Source organism: Lathyrus oleraceus, chromosome 1, assembly GCF_024323335.1.
Source record: "Lathyrus oleraceus cultivar Zhongwan6 chromosome 1, CAAS_Psat_ZW6_1.0, whole genome shotgun sequence".
Taxonomy (NCBI): domain Eukaryota; kingdom Viridiplantae; phylum Streptophyta; class Magnoliopsida; order Fabales; family Fabaceae; genus Lathyrus; species Lathyrus oleraceus.
This window is the reverse complement of record NC_066579.1, coordinates 390,086,218-390,101,991: the sequence shown is the minus strand read 5'-3', so window position 1 is coordinate 390,101,991 and position 15,774 is coordinate 390,086,218. Positions and strand designations below refer to the sequence as shown.

At 33.3% G+C, this 15,774-nt stretch overlaps 1 protein-coding gene across 1 annotated transcript; it reads left to right on the top strand.

Annotated features, from left to right (window-relative positions):
• The first annotated feature begins 2,600 nt into the window (after nucleotides 1-2,600).
• On the top strand, nucleotides 2,601-4,182 carry LOC127073706 (protein MODIFYING WALL LIGNIN-1). Its single transcript, XM_051014898.1, has 3 exons — nucleotides 2,601-3,138; nucleotides 3,228-3,478; nucleotides 3,594-4,182. The coding sequence occupies exons 1-3, from the start codon at nucleotides 2,992-2,994 to the stop codon at nucleotides 3,988-3,990; spliced, it is 795 nt and encodes a 264-aa protein (XP_050870855.1). The 5' UTR covers nucleotides 2,601-2,991; the 3' UTR covers nucleotides 3,991-4,182.
• Nucleotides 4,183-15,774: the final 11,592 nt, after the last annotated feature.

The following is a 15,774-nucleotide window of genomic DNA, read 5'->3' as shown; positions in this document are numbered from 1 at the left end:
AACTCAACTAACAATCAACTTCTATGCCTTGAATATTTAGATTATACTTCTTTAGAGGTTTACAATAAACAAGAAGAATATAAATACTCAAAGAACAAATCCTAACACCCTAGATCTTCAATACTTGTGTGTCCTTTTTTCATTAGAAATAAGTCTTCTTATATAGCAAACCATTTGTTGGCCCCGGACAATTGAATTAAATGCAAATATATTTGATTTGATGGAGATTTAAAATAGATGCATATTTGATTTGTTTATTTATTAATGTCCACTAAGAGATTTGATCTCATTCAATTTGATTTGTTCTTGAACAATCTTTTTAGTCAATCTTGTTTAATAGCACAATGCTAAAAGATACAAAACATAATTGACAAATCTTCTTGAAATCAATAAAAAATACACTCAAATTTACTATTGAATTTGTCTTCCAGATTGAGGACAGATGTTACGCACATGCTAGAATATCATCTTCCACATATTGCCTCTTCACAAATTCATCTTATTTTATCCATGTTATTTTACCTAAAATAACCAAGAACAATATTAATTGTATAAAAAGAATAGTGTTTTAAAAGTAAATATAACTTTTTATAAGTAACGTCCTAAATCAAAATTAGGAGCATTGCAATATGACAACTCCTAACTTTATCATGACTACTTGATGTGTCTCATGTATTACAACTCAAGAAGTACACCCTAGACTTTTTCCTACCTTTAAATCTTGAGAATGTGGAACTAAAGTCAAATCTTGTCCTCTATGTGAAGGTAATATGAGAAGGATCTCCATTAGGAAAGCTCAACTGAGAGCCCGAGTCAAAGATGTTAGCTAACCATATACACATATTTTAGATTTTTTTAATATTTATTTTAAGGACAATTTTTTTTAAGAAGGGTAGAGTGTAACATCCTAATAATTTAATTAAAATGATATTGTTAATTAAATCATCTAATTTATGATTTATAAAAAAAATTACGGTTAATTTGGAATAATTAAAATTTTAGCAATGGCTTTTTCATAAATATGCACATAAACACATAAAACATGAAAAATTCTTTTTTATTTGGATCAAAATGCATACTTTCCTCTCCTCTCTCTATGTTGACGCGTTAGATTTATCAAATCATGATTTAAAATTTAATGTAATTTTTAATTATTTTAAAATAAAAATATTAAACTTTTAATATAGACAATTTGATGTTGAAGGCATGAATGTATCAATTTTTTAACTTCAGTGAACCAGTGAAGTATGTATGTGTATTACCAGATCCTATTTATTTGGTATTTCATTATTTAGACAAAGTGTCATGACACAAGTTGCATTATGTGATTAGAAGACTTGTAAATGGGCCATACAAAATGTTAGGACAATGACATGCAATTTGAAAACTTTTATAGAAGTAGCTAGATTATGAGTATTATTAGGTGGGATCCAACAGTTTAATCTAAGCCAAATTTACAGGTTTAAAATAAAAAACCAAGGCATTTTAGATAGTCCAATATTTTAGCAATTAGCATGCACAACATATGCATAAACAATTGTATGAATTATATATTATTTTTGTGACAATCCATTGGTATAGTGTCTATTGGCTGCCATAGATAAATTTTGTCCCTCTCATTCTTAAACTTTTCCACATCAGAATAACACTTTTTTTGAATATTCAACTCTAGTCTAGAGAATACTGATAACCGTTCATCTCTTATAATGCTTTGCCCCAAGTCTCAAGCACAGAATTCATTCTCTTTCTAATATTTTACACTTTTTATTCCTTTTCTTTTACCTTGGATTTCTCCTCTTCCTTGTTTAGAAAGTCTTGTTTATTAAGCATCTTTTTACTTCACCATACTGTTCAACTTTTTTGTTCTCCTTTCCTTTAGAGGAAGAGCCATAAAGAAAACATCATAAGTAGAAATTAATATAATCACACGAAATTGAAATGCTTTTGTAATTTGTAGAAAAGTATTCAGTATAATCATAGACGCAAAAGATGATAGGAAAATCGAGGTAGCGTAGCGACGCGTGGCTCCTCCATCCTTCTTAGAAACCTGAAATGACGGGTGAGACGAGATCTTGGATTGATGAATCAAATTTGCAGTGCGTTGGAGAAGATGACAGGCAAGATTAATACATCAACGTTTAAGTAAGTGATAGAATAATAAATAATGTAAAGATGAGAATGAATTTGAATATCTGAAAAAGACGCATTTTCTTCCTTATATAATATGAGCGGTTAAAACCGTGTATGTGTGTTGTACGGGAGGGAGTTTGTTGGATATAATCGGATAATAATTGAGTTGATCTAATCACGCAGTAATCAACATGTATGAGTCAGAGAATCATATTCTTTTGATGGAATGAGAGACCGCCTATTATATGCGCTCTTTCACTTGATAACACTCTCGAGTCTTTTACTTTGAGCCTTGCGAACAATCCAAAATAAATAAATATAGCATTCGTTATTTACTTTATTCATTATTTATTTTGAATTTCCATTTTTGTGTTAATTGATTTTACAATAAACTATTTAAAGGGCCTTTACCATTGGCTTAGGTTCATGTAGTTGTACTACCTTATGCAAAAACTACTTTACCTACTTGTGATTAAGAAAACTGAATTAACTGAAAGGCACACTTAACTTTATGAGTGAAAGTGTCTTAATGTAAACGTATATGCTTTGTCATAACACAATAGCATTAGCTTTATCTTCATCACTCATAATAACATCACAGAGATAAATTTATGGTGCTAATTAACAATAGCCTTTGTGATATACTTCTTAGTATTAAATCTCACACGTTGGAAGGGAATGTCTAGCCTTTAAGCAACCTTTGCTCCAAGCAATTCTAGAATTACTCTTCCTTCTTTTTCACATTCATTCCATTTGAACTAAAAATTCCATTCCCTCTTCTTCTTCTTCTTCTTCTTCTTCTTTTCTCTCTTAGAAACTCTCTCTCTCTTTCTTTCTTGTGTGAGCTCTCAAAAATAGAAAATGGCAGTTACACATGCAGACCTTGAACCAAAAAGAAGCAAAACCGATTTGAGTAGCAAGACAGCGGCTTTTTTTATGGTCGTCACAATTCTATTAGGCTTATTATGTTTCATCTTATGTCTCATAGCCGAAGCCACACGTTCTGAGGTACAATATTTTATAGGAATTCAGTTCTTGTCGTTTCTATTCGTTAAATTAAAAACTATTCGTATAATTTGACACGGTTGATATGATAGGTGACATGGATAAATAGAGACGGAAAAGAAAACGGAAATAAATCGGTATGTGTTTACAATAGTAATGGCAAAGTTCCTTTGTTATGTGCTGCCGCTGCTTTTGTTGGATTAGCAATTGCTTTGGTTATGGAGCATACTTACATGTTAATAGCAGTGAGTAAATCATCACCTTCTTTACTTAATTGGGATCCTGATTCTCCTTCCGCCAAATCCTTAACATGGTTGGCTGGTTTTTTCTTCATCGCAACTTGGTAAGATAAATATATATATATATCTACGCGTGTCTGGTGTGTGGCATCAGACACCAGACACACCTTCAATACGAAATGTCTGATAACATAATTTAACAGTTTTTTTATGTCGTAGGATTTGCTTTGCGGTTGCGGAGGTTTTACTATTAGCAGGACTAAGTGTAGAATCAGGCCATTTAAAAAACTGGTCTAAGCCAAGAACAGGTTGCTACACCATAAGAGAAGGTTTGTTCTCAGCTGCAGGAGTGTTTGGCTTAACAACAGTCTTCTTAGCTGCTGGTTTATACCTAACAGCGCTTCGCGCGCAAAGAATGTCGGAGGAGATAGCAAGTGTTCGAAGAGAGGTTCTAGAAGCTTCTACCTTCTATGCTTCTCCACCAAGATCACCTCAAAGGCATAATAATATCACAACTGTTGCAAGAGAGAATCCTACGATAATAGAGAGTCAAAATGATGATCTATTGTTGTCTGTATTTCCAACTCCTTTTAACAAAAGTTATAACTTTGTGTGAATTTGAAGGTTTGGTTGAATGGGACAAGTTTTTAAGGTACATGGAGAGTGGAGTGTGTGACAAAGTTACATTTACATGTTTACACTAACTATAGAATAGAGAAAAAAATCATTGGACTGTGTATATATAAGATGTGATTATGAATCTAATTTATTCACTTTATGTGAATATGATCACTTTGAACTTTGGACACTTTGGACGGAAAAAGTCTTTTATTTTTTGAACTTTGGTTATACTATTTTTTTTTAAAGTTTGTTGATATGAATAGTTTTTTAAATAAGTTAGATATCATATTAGACTTTTAAAAAGGTTAAATAAAACTTAACAATATGATAAATTACAGATTAAGTTTATGTGAACATGTGAAAGAAGAATTTTAACAAATCATAGATAATAATTTATAGCATATTTTATATATTATGACATGATTATGAACAATACCTTTTAAATTTTGAGGGACTGACAACTGTCTCATTCTTGTTTAAGTGTTCAACCTTACATTTTATGGACAACAATTAAACAATCAAATGGCTTAGGATTTTTTTATTGGACTTGTGGTTAAATGCATCATGGCTTATTAAGAGGGAAAACAATTAATTAAACAAAATAATAACAATAAAAATGAATTTAGACAACAACGAAAAATTGAAAAATTATAGATGTGTATATGAAAAAATTGCGGCTGAATTGTTTAGACTACGGATTTTTAACCATGAAATATGTTTATAGAATTTTTATAGAATGGTCATTAAAAGGTGTGGGTCTGATTATAAAAAGTCCAAACTTAAAAAATTATTTGAAATCATCCTTTTTCTTGATGATTAATTTTTATACTGAGAGTTATAATCTGATTTCCCTTATTGATCAAGAGACTTTAAATATAAAAGGGTGAATTGTGATTTAATTTTTTTTTTGAAAGAGTTAAGATTAAAACAAATTTTCAAGTTATGTTTTAAGAAGAAGGTAAAAAAGAAGGAAAAGATGATAGATAACGAACAAAATAAATAAAAGAGATTAGGGATAAAGAAAATTGCACACTAGATTTAAACTTGTTGAATCCAAAACTATGAGGCCTGCATTTAGTCCTCAAGAATCGCATCTTGAGATTTTTCTCTATCAACCAAGTTTTTAGGACAAGTTCATCTTGTAGTTTTTACATCCAGCTTTTATCATGAGTTCAACTTACAACTTTTAGTCCAAACTTTTAACACGTGTTCAACTTGCAACTTTTACATCAATTTTTTATCACGGATTTATCTTACAACCTTTATACAAACTTTTATTAGATGTTCACGGATTTATCTATACTGTGATTTCTCTCTCAAAACTAAAATATATATTTTAATTGTATAAAAATTATACAACAAAGTGAAAGAATAAGAGAAGATTTTTGAAAGGTTTTCAAATTGCAATTGTATTTTCAGAAGAGCATGGGAACTTTTTATATAGTAGATCAAACATAAGGATTCACAAAAAAGAAATAATGAAAGAAATTAAAAATCAATTCATAATTGATTCTGACAAGACTACAAACGATTATGCGAAGAAATTTTATGAAAGTTTTGCTCAAATTTGTACCATAATCAATTATGCACAATCCATAATCAATTATTCAACGAGATACATCTCATAATTGATTATACCACAACCATAATCGATTAAAGAGAACAAATAATATTTCATAATCGATTAAAGAGAAAAAATAATATTTCATAATCGATTAAAGAGAAAAAATAATATTTCATAATCGATTGTCTATACACCATAATTGATTATGCTAAGTTAAAAAGAATTGGCTTTTCCAAAGAAGTTTTCTAAATAGTTTCAAAAAAGGTGAAGTTGAAAAACAAATTTTGTCAGAGTGTGTAGATATTTTAGTATTAAAAGAGTTACCCATTATTTCATAGTATGATCCTAGTAAGATAAAATTACTTATGCTTCAGATGTAATATGTGTTTTAAGACTCATTCAATTCCTTTATGATGTGCATAGTATTTGATCTTGTTGAATCAATCATCAAAAAAATTATGTCACGCTTTTTACTCCATTTCATTATTTGATGATGTTCATAATATATTATCTTGTTAATTCAATAATCAAATCTTATTAAAACATAGAACCACGTTCTACCCCTTTTTAGTGATGACAAAACATATCTTGGGAGGTGGCTTAATATGATGGTTAGAGAAGAAGAAAAGAAAGGGGAGTTTTAATTTCCCTTAAAAAATAATGAAGATATTCCCTATGAGAGTATACTTATCCCCTATTTTCCATTATCAAAAATGAGGAAAAATAAATAACAATAGAGATACAAAAATTGTAGTTCTTATTGGAATGACTCACTGGATTGGTTGCACTTAGCAAAATAACAACATGGAGAAGTGTCTAAGTGTTCAAAATTGGTCTAGCTTGTTTAAGTTGTATAAGGGACACATGTTGGTACCACATCTGGGCTTTGCTCAACAGGCACCAGATTGTTGCATTTTGAATTAATCTTTTGAGAAGATTCAATTCTATTTTATTGTTAATTGACTTAGCAATGTGATTAGGTGATTTATTTGACAGCTAGATAAAGATTAATTCGGATTTTAATGAAGATGAATTTATCTATGAATTCCATATCAAATTGCATGATATTTCCAACACTTCCTTTGCCTTAGGTGAAAAGATGTCTGAAGAAAAGTTTGCTAAAAAATCTCAGATTATTACCTAAGAGGTTTGATAGGAAAGTGATTGATATTGAATAAGCTCAAGACCTTAGCAGTATAAAGGTTGATGAACTCATTGGTTTCCTGCAAACCTTTGAGATATCTATCAATGAAAGGCATGAAAAGAAAAACAAAGGGATAACTTTTGATTCCCATACTGAAGAAAGTCAATGGGACATAGAAGAGAATGTGTCAGATGACATAGCTCTCCTGAGTAATAGGTTCAACAATTCCTTGAAATATCTAAATAAAAAGTGGAGGACAAGTCTCTAGATCAAAAGCAAAAGTGAAGACAAGCCCAATGATGATAGGGTACTCAATATTTTGAGTGTGAAGGCTTTGGACACATTAAAGCAGAATGTCATATGTAACACCATAAACCCTGATACATATATATATATATATATTAAGCTTTACACTACAATATAAGGTGTCACTAATGACAAATCCTTTAATAAATCAAACATTTAACAAACATGCATAGGAAATATCAACGTCAGACAACACCTGTCATCGCACGCTCACCTTCACTTATGGTATCATTGCGGCAGTATCGATCTTGTTTTAATTAAATAGAACATCATAACTTAGACACTTAGTCTCAACTTCAAAAACTATATAAGCATCTATCAAAATATTGAGTTATCATGTTCAACATGAATCAAATAAAACAGTTAAACTCCAACAAAACATAACAAGCAAAAAAATATTCCCAACCTCGATGTTAGAAGATCAGAACAAGACTTATAAACAACGATGAAATTAAATTAATTAACTCCAAGAGCTAACTTCCACTTACATCAGTAAACTCTACTTCTGAGTATCTGTAAGATGTCAATGGTGGACAACATGAAAGCAAAGGTGGTGAGAAAATAATAATAATAATAATATAAACAATGTAAAGAATGATAAAATAGAGAACATACAACAAGCACACATTCATTACTCAATCAACAACTACATAGTCTCACGCCCATCACAACAACATCATGAACAATCAATAATATATGCAATCATTTATGAAAATGTACTCCACAACAGACTCATTATGCATGCGGTACCATTCATGAACACTCGGGTTCATCTTGCTCTTTATCCCCGCCTTAGGATCGAAGCACACCAAATCATTACCATCATCATATGTAATGTTTCACCAGTTCCCATATAAAACCGACTACTGACTCTCGATCCCCGCCATAAGATCGGAGCACGTAAAAACTTGACCTAAATTCGTACACCATGATGTATGACTCTCAACAACATGCATTACCACCACAAGGTTCACCAAAAGGATCACCATGCACATATCACCATTTATGCAACACATCATTTATCATGCACAATAATTAATCAATATTACAACATCAATAAACAACATAAACAGTAGAAACTCAACAAATGTAACTTCATAGACATTCATTCATGTTACTTCACCAAAATAACAACACAACATTATATAAACATAACAATTCGCTAACCTATCACAAAAGTCAGCATAAACATTGCCACATAAGGCATATGATTATAAATCAAACAGTTCACTAAGTAGCACCTTGAGGTATCTCTACGCGTTAGCTTTCCAACGCTTCAAACAACGTCTCATTTGGACTTACTAAACAAAAGTTATAGCCAAAATTGACAAGTGGATCAAGCAACCGAAACATGGACTAATTGATTGCTCCAAGGGATCAATCGATTATCCCAAGCCCACTAACTTCAATTTTTTCGAATTTTTGATGGACCAATCGATTACACCTTCCAACCAAAGAATTTTCCCTTCATTTTATTTCAATTTTTTCAATGGAACAATCGATTACATGGTTTGGCCAATCGTTTGCTCTCAAGTTTCTGTCAAAATTTTCTTTCTTATTTGTGATGAACCAATCAATTACACCCCTGGACCAATCGATTGATCTAGGTAATTTTCCCCATAAACTTAATTTTTCATTACTTTCAGTAATCCCTTCATCCCCTAGCTTCCATTCACTATCCCAATCGATCCACATAAATTCAACAGACCCAAAACATAAACTGACAGTGAATCATATTATCATGATCATCAACATAAAACATCTATAGCATCACAATCTATAATAACTCATCAGTAAAATCAGCAATTATTCTCATCATTATTCATGGGTACACTCAAGCATTCAAGCATTCATCAATGGTAGAAATTTATAGATACATAATCATGACGGTTCATACATAGAGACACACAATCAACCAATAATTTTACAGATTTCCATATTATAATGAATCATCAAAGAAAACCCTAGAATCCTAATGAGAGTAAGGACTTCTCATTCTCTACCCCCGTCATCAATACACAATTAATAGCCCTTTATCCCCCCATTATCTTGATTTTCCAGCAAAACAACATCAACTTCTAAGGAATTCTTCTCTCAAACCCTAGCTTTGTGTTTCTCCCTTTTTCTCCAACTTTTGTCTTCATGTACTATAAACTATCTCAATTCTCTTATCCCTCTATTTATAAAAATAAGTTAAATCCTCCCATTTAGGTTTTTCCCTCATTATCCCCAAGTGGTTCTCTAAATTCCCTCATTACCCCTTATTTCTCTACTAACTCTTATTTTTCTCCAATTTCTTATTTTATTAATAATAATACTTAAAATTCTGATTATTCTAATTATTAATCGATTTATTATATGTTCTCACCACACCCTACTAATTCCACTACACCTCGTCAACACATAAGATCATATTATTTATTTAAATGCACACTATGATCAAACAATTAAATTAAATAAATCCCAATAATTCAATTAAATCATTTAATCAAATTTGAGGTGTTACAACTCTCCCCCACTTAGAAAAAAATTTGCCCTCGAAAATTACCTGAAGGAAACAAAGTTGGATAGGACTCTCTCATCTGGCTCCCCATCTCCCAAGTTATGCTTCCACCCGCTGGTCTTCCCCACACTACCTTCACCAAGGCAATCTCATTACCATGCAATTGCTTCACTTCCCGATCCTCTATTCACATGGGTGATACTTCAATAATCAGGTTCTCTCTCTCACCTGTATATCATCCACTTGGATCACATGAGACATATCTTAAATGTATCTCCTCAACTGAGACACATGAAACACATCATGAAGATTAGCAAGTGGTAGTGGAAAGGCAATCCAATATGCGAACTCTCCTATCCTCTACAAGATATGGTATGGACCAACAAAATATGGCGTAAGCTTTCGAGACTTCAAAGCTCAGCCAACACTGGTTATTTGAGTAACTCTCAAAAACATATGGTCTCACTCTTGGACCTCAAGTGTTTTCCTCCTCTTATCATGGTAACTCTTATGGTGACTCTGTGAAGCTTTCATCTTCTCTTGGATCATCTTGATCTTCTTATAAGTTTGTTGCACAATCTCATGTCCAATCACCATACTCTCTCCAGACTCATACCAACACAAAGGTGTCATACACCTCATACCATATAACTCCTCAAACAGGACAATCCCAATACCTGAGTGGAAATTGTTATTTTAAGTGAACTCAATTAGAGGGAAGTAGTTATCCCAAGCACCTCCTTATTCTAGAACACAAGCCCTCAACAGATCCTCCAAGGATTGGATAACCCTTTCTGTTTGCCCATCAGTCTATGGGTGATAAGCGAAACTTAACTTCAGCTTAGTACCCAAAGCTTCTTGCAAACTCTGCCAAAACCTCAACGTGAACCTCAGATCTTTATATGACACAATGCTCGACGGAATACCATGCAGGCTAACAATTTTCTCAATATACAACTCAAATAAATTCTGCAAAGTATAATTGATCATAATCGATATGAAATGAGCCAATTTAGTCAGCCTATCAACAATCACCCAAATGGAATCACATCTCTTCGTCATCCTTGGAAGACTTGTAACAAAATTCATAGAAATGTTATCCCACTTCCACTATGGAATACTAACGGTTGCATCATACCCAACGACTTCTGATGTTCAATCTACAACTTCTGGCAAGTCAAACAAACATACACAAACTCACTTACTTCCTTCCTCATTCATGGCCACCAAAATAATTTCTTCAAGTCTTGATACATCTTAATGGCACCAGGATGAATACTCAAACCAATTTTATGACCTTCCTAGAGAATAATCTTCTTAAGCTTTGGCACATCAGGTACATAACCCTGTCTCTGAACCTTATCATACCATTCTCAACAATTTTGAAGTCACCTCCCTTGCCTTGATTTATTAACATAACTTAGTTAACCAATCCCACATCTACCTTATGACCCTCTATGATATCTTTAAGGATGCCACTGATCATCTTCAACATACCCAACTTCACACTATTACGAGCCTTTTCACATATCAAACTCATGTCTCTTAACTGCTCAGTCAATTCTAACTCTCGAACCATCAACGTTGACATATGCAATAACTTCATACTCAATGCATCAGCTACAATGTTAGATTTATTCGGATAATAACTCAATCCAAAATAATAATCTTTTATAAATTAGAGCCTTATACATCATATTCAATTCCTTTTGATCAAATAAATACTTCAAACTCTTGTGATCACTGAACACCTCAAATCTGGAGTCAAACAAATAATGTCTTCATATCTTCAACACGAACATCATAGTTGCTAACTCAACATCATGCATAATTCCTTTCATGAACTCTCAACTATCGAGATCCGTAAGCCACAACCTAACCATTATGCATCAACACACCTCCTAGAACAATATTTGAAGCATAAGAATATATAATGAATGGCTCACTTGGATTCGTAAAAATCAAAACTAAAGTAGACGTCAACTTCTTCTTGAGTTCTTGGAAACTCTCTTCATAATTCACATCCCAAACATAGGCTTAACCCTTTCAAGTCAACTGAGTCAAAGGTAACATTAACTTCGAAAACCTTCAATGAATTTCATGTAGTAACCAGCCAACCCAAGAAAACTTTTAATTTCAGTAACAGACTTCGGAGTCTCCCATTGTAATGCAACATATATCTTCAATGGATCAACATCTATACCACCACTAGAAATCGCATTGCCAAGGAAACTCACTTCTCGCAAGCAGAACTCGCATTTGGACAACTTTGTGTACAATTGGTTCTCTTTCAATGTCTTCAATATAACTCTCAGATGTTCCATATGCTCTTTATTAGACTTCGAATATATCAAGATGTCATCTATAAACACAACCACGAACTGGTATAAATACGGATGAAAGATTTTATCCGTGTACTCCATGAACACTCCAGGCACATTAGACACCCCAAACGGCATGAACAAATACTCGTAAGGACCATACCTCGTTCTGAAAGCAGTCTTCTGAATATCTTCAGGCTTCACACGAATTTGATGATAACCCGAATGCAAATCTATCTTTCTAAACACACAAATACCTACCAACTAATCCATAAAATCATTAATCCTCATAAATGGATACCTGTTCTTGATAGAAACCTTATTCAGATGTCGGTAGTCAACACATAGCCTTATACTACCGTCATTCTTCTTCACTAACAACAGTGGCACACCCCACAACGAAACACTTAATCTAACAAGCTTCTTTTCAAGCAGATCTTCCAGTTGCTTCTTCAATTGACTCAACTCTGAAGCATACATTCTATAAGGATTCATTGACACCGGACTAGTACCAGTTACTAAGTCTATAGTAAACTCAACTTCTTGCTCTAGCATAAATTCACTGATATCATCTGGAAACAATTCGGGAAAATCACACACCAGCAGCAACTCACCAGTCACAACTTTACTCTTAGCCTTTATAGAAGCTAATATTATAAACATTGTAGCATCATCCTTCACAAACTCATTCAATTTCTTGGCATAGACGAACAACTTATCACTTGCATCAAACTCTGAAAATGACATCGTCTTGTATAAAGAGTTGATATGAACATGGTTGAACTCCAATCAATTCATTCTAAGGGTAACATCAAGATTCCTCAAAGGTAGACATACTAAATACATCCCAAAACTCTTACCATAAATAGTAAGCGAATAATTCAAACAAACCCATAAAGTGGTTACCAGACCTAGAGTCGGGGTATCAACAATCATACTCTCATCCATAGAAGACAATCTCAAACCCAACCTCTCAGCACAATCAAGCGAAACAAATGAATGTGTTGCATCTGTGTCAATATTAGCAATCAAAGGAATGCTATTTATAAACCATATACCTCAAATCAAGCAGTCAGCACTAGTAGTCTATGTCTTAGTCAAAGTAAAGACCCTTCCTCCAGACTGTGCCTTATTCCACTACTAACAATTGATACTGATACGACCATGCTCGTTATAATTATAACAAATTGGTTAATCACTCATACAATCTACTGCATAGTGGCATGTCTTCCCACACTTAAAGCACCTCAAAACATTATTCTTGCACTCATTAGCATTATTGCTCAATGTCGCACCTCAAAAAATGAGAGCACGACTTAGCAAAGCGCAATCGCACGCTCACATGATGGACTAAACATAGTCGCCACCGAACTTTATTTATTCCTAAAAAGGAAAAGGGAAATATTGATAAAACCCAAGAAAGAACGACAATGATTATGCTCGTCGCAACCAAATCAGGGTTCGGGAGTCGATTACACAAGGGGAAGGTATTAGCACCCCCCACGTCCGTTGTACTCAACGGGACCCATTAGGTTATTTGTGCGCGTTAGTGTTAGCTTAGAAATGTTAGGCTTCTCGAGTTATTAGGTGGGAAAGAAAGAATAGAAGAGAGAAGAATGTTTTTGGATTTTGCAACAAAGGGGACTAAACCTAAGTTTTTTATTAATGGGTCTGACAAGATTTACAAATCTTGCTCCTACGTATCTCCGGGTGCAATAGAGAACTCAAGACTTACATAGTTCTGGATAGAAAATGTTTGTTTGTTGGTCGATTTTAGCGAAATCTATCTTGTATTAATCAACGAGAAACACTGTTTTACTCAAAACAGATGAGGAGCGGACGTATACCACACACCGAATGGATTTACAAATCAACATTCGGAAAAATGTCACTTATCTCAACTCAACAATTATGGACGAAGCATTGCTTTACATCATCTTAAGACAAGATAACCTTTGCTTATGAAAAGGTTTTCTTGATCAATCGCACGACGGCGAAAAAAGTTTGATTGGTTGGATGTACTTTTGGCCTTGAAAGACGAGTATTTATGACTTGCAAGCTCTTACAACTTGGGTCTAATATTCGGGACTACGAATGGATATTCCATCCAGGTAGTCTTTTTCTTTCAATTTTATTGAGAAAAGACGTTTGAATATTTATAAATATTTTGAAGAGAAGACGAGTACATAGGGATTACGAGCTCTTACAACTTGGGTCTAATATTCAGGATTACGATTGGATATTCCATCCAGGGTAATCTTTTTTTTTCCAATTTTATTGAGAAAAGAAGTTTGAATAATTACAAGTGTTTTTAAGAGAAGACGAATACATAGGACTTACAAACTCTTACAACTTGGGCCTAATATTCGGGATTACGATTGGATATTCCATCCAGAGTAATCTTTTTCTTCCAATTTTATTGAGAAAAGAAGTTTGAATAATTACAAGTGTTTTGAAGAGAATACAAATACATAGGGCTTACAAGCTCTTACAACTTAGGCCTAATATTCGGGATTACGATTAGATATTCCATCCAGGGTAATCTTTTTCTTCAGATTTTAGTTATGAAAATGGTTTGAAGTGATTTGAGGATAATTTAAATGCTTTATGTGGGAGATTGATGCAAATAAGTGTTTGGTCCAAAGAATAAAAATGACATTGAATGAAATATGTTGAGCTTAAATTACCAATACCAATCGTAATTGGTTTAGTGGTATTTGGCGCTAAACTTGGTAGGGCGGACTACGGTCCGATCCCCCGCAATTACAATTTAGGCGTGGGCTTAAACCGCTTAGATGCCATAATCAACCCCTGAACCGGGAAACCGAAGATACAAGATAAGACCAAAGTCACTAACAGAACTTCCTACTATAAGTGTGAAAGATAACGGGATTAATGTGATCACACTTGAACGAAAAAATAAAAGGCGAGTTGACAAATTTGCGATATAATGACATCATTTATATCTGTTTGCATGTAGGGAGATTCATGACCGTAATTGCGAAATAACGTTATTACGATATCCTTAGTGTACCGATTAGTACCTATTTAAGCAATTATAACCAAAGCAAAGTTTGTAGCTTTAGAATGATTAATTAATTGTTTATGTGCTTTCCATGGATCTACATGCTACGAGTCTCCGAATTTTCATGTCACAAGTGTAGCATTTGCTTGAGAACAAGCAAACGTTCAAGTATGGGGGATTTTGATAACGTGAAACTACCGTTTATTTGACTCGATTCGCATGTATTTTAGTATAATTATGTGTATGTTTTATTGTATTATGTTGATGTTGTTGCCCTGTTTCAGGTATTTGTCGATGCAGAACTCACATGTGAGAAATAATTAAAGAAAAGAGAAGAAATGAAGAAAAAGGGAAGAAAAATGCTGAAAATGCAGGTTTTGGGCATGTGGCGTTCGCCACGACCCCCTTGCCACGTCACTTCAAACTTTTAGTACCATGACATTTGCCATGGCCCTGTGGCGTTTGCCACAGGCACGCAATGCAGTTTTTCAACAACTGCACAAAATATGGTCAAGAGTCCCCTTATTTTTCCACAACCATTTCCACACGAATTTAGGGAAGTTCAGTTCCTCTTTACCAGTATAAAAAGGCAGAACCAAAAGAAAAAAAGTATCCAAGTTTTTATCGTGTAATTTTGATTCTTAGCTTAAGCAGAAATACCTTAAAAGTGATAGTTCTTCAACACCGGGAGGCTATTGCACCTTTGTTCTTAAGTTTACTTGTTGCTTGGATCAAACGTGTCGACATCATTGTATTTTCCAGTTGTTATTTATACTTGAAGATTTCTCTGAAGTTTAATCCAATTTTTATTACTCATCAGGGTTTTTTTAATTGCATAATTCTTTACTTTCCGCTTTCATTTGGCCTAATTGCATAATATTATTTGTATGCTTGAAATTTTGAATTTCGATCATGA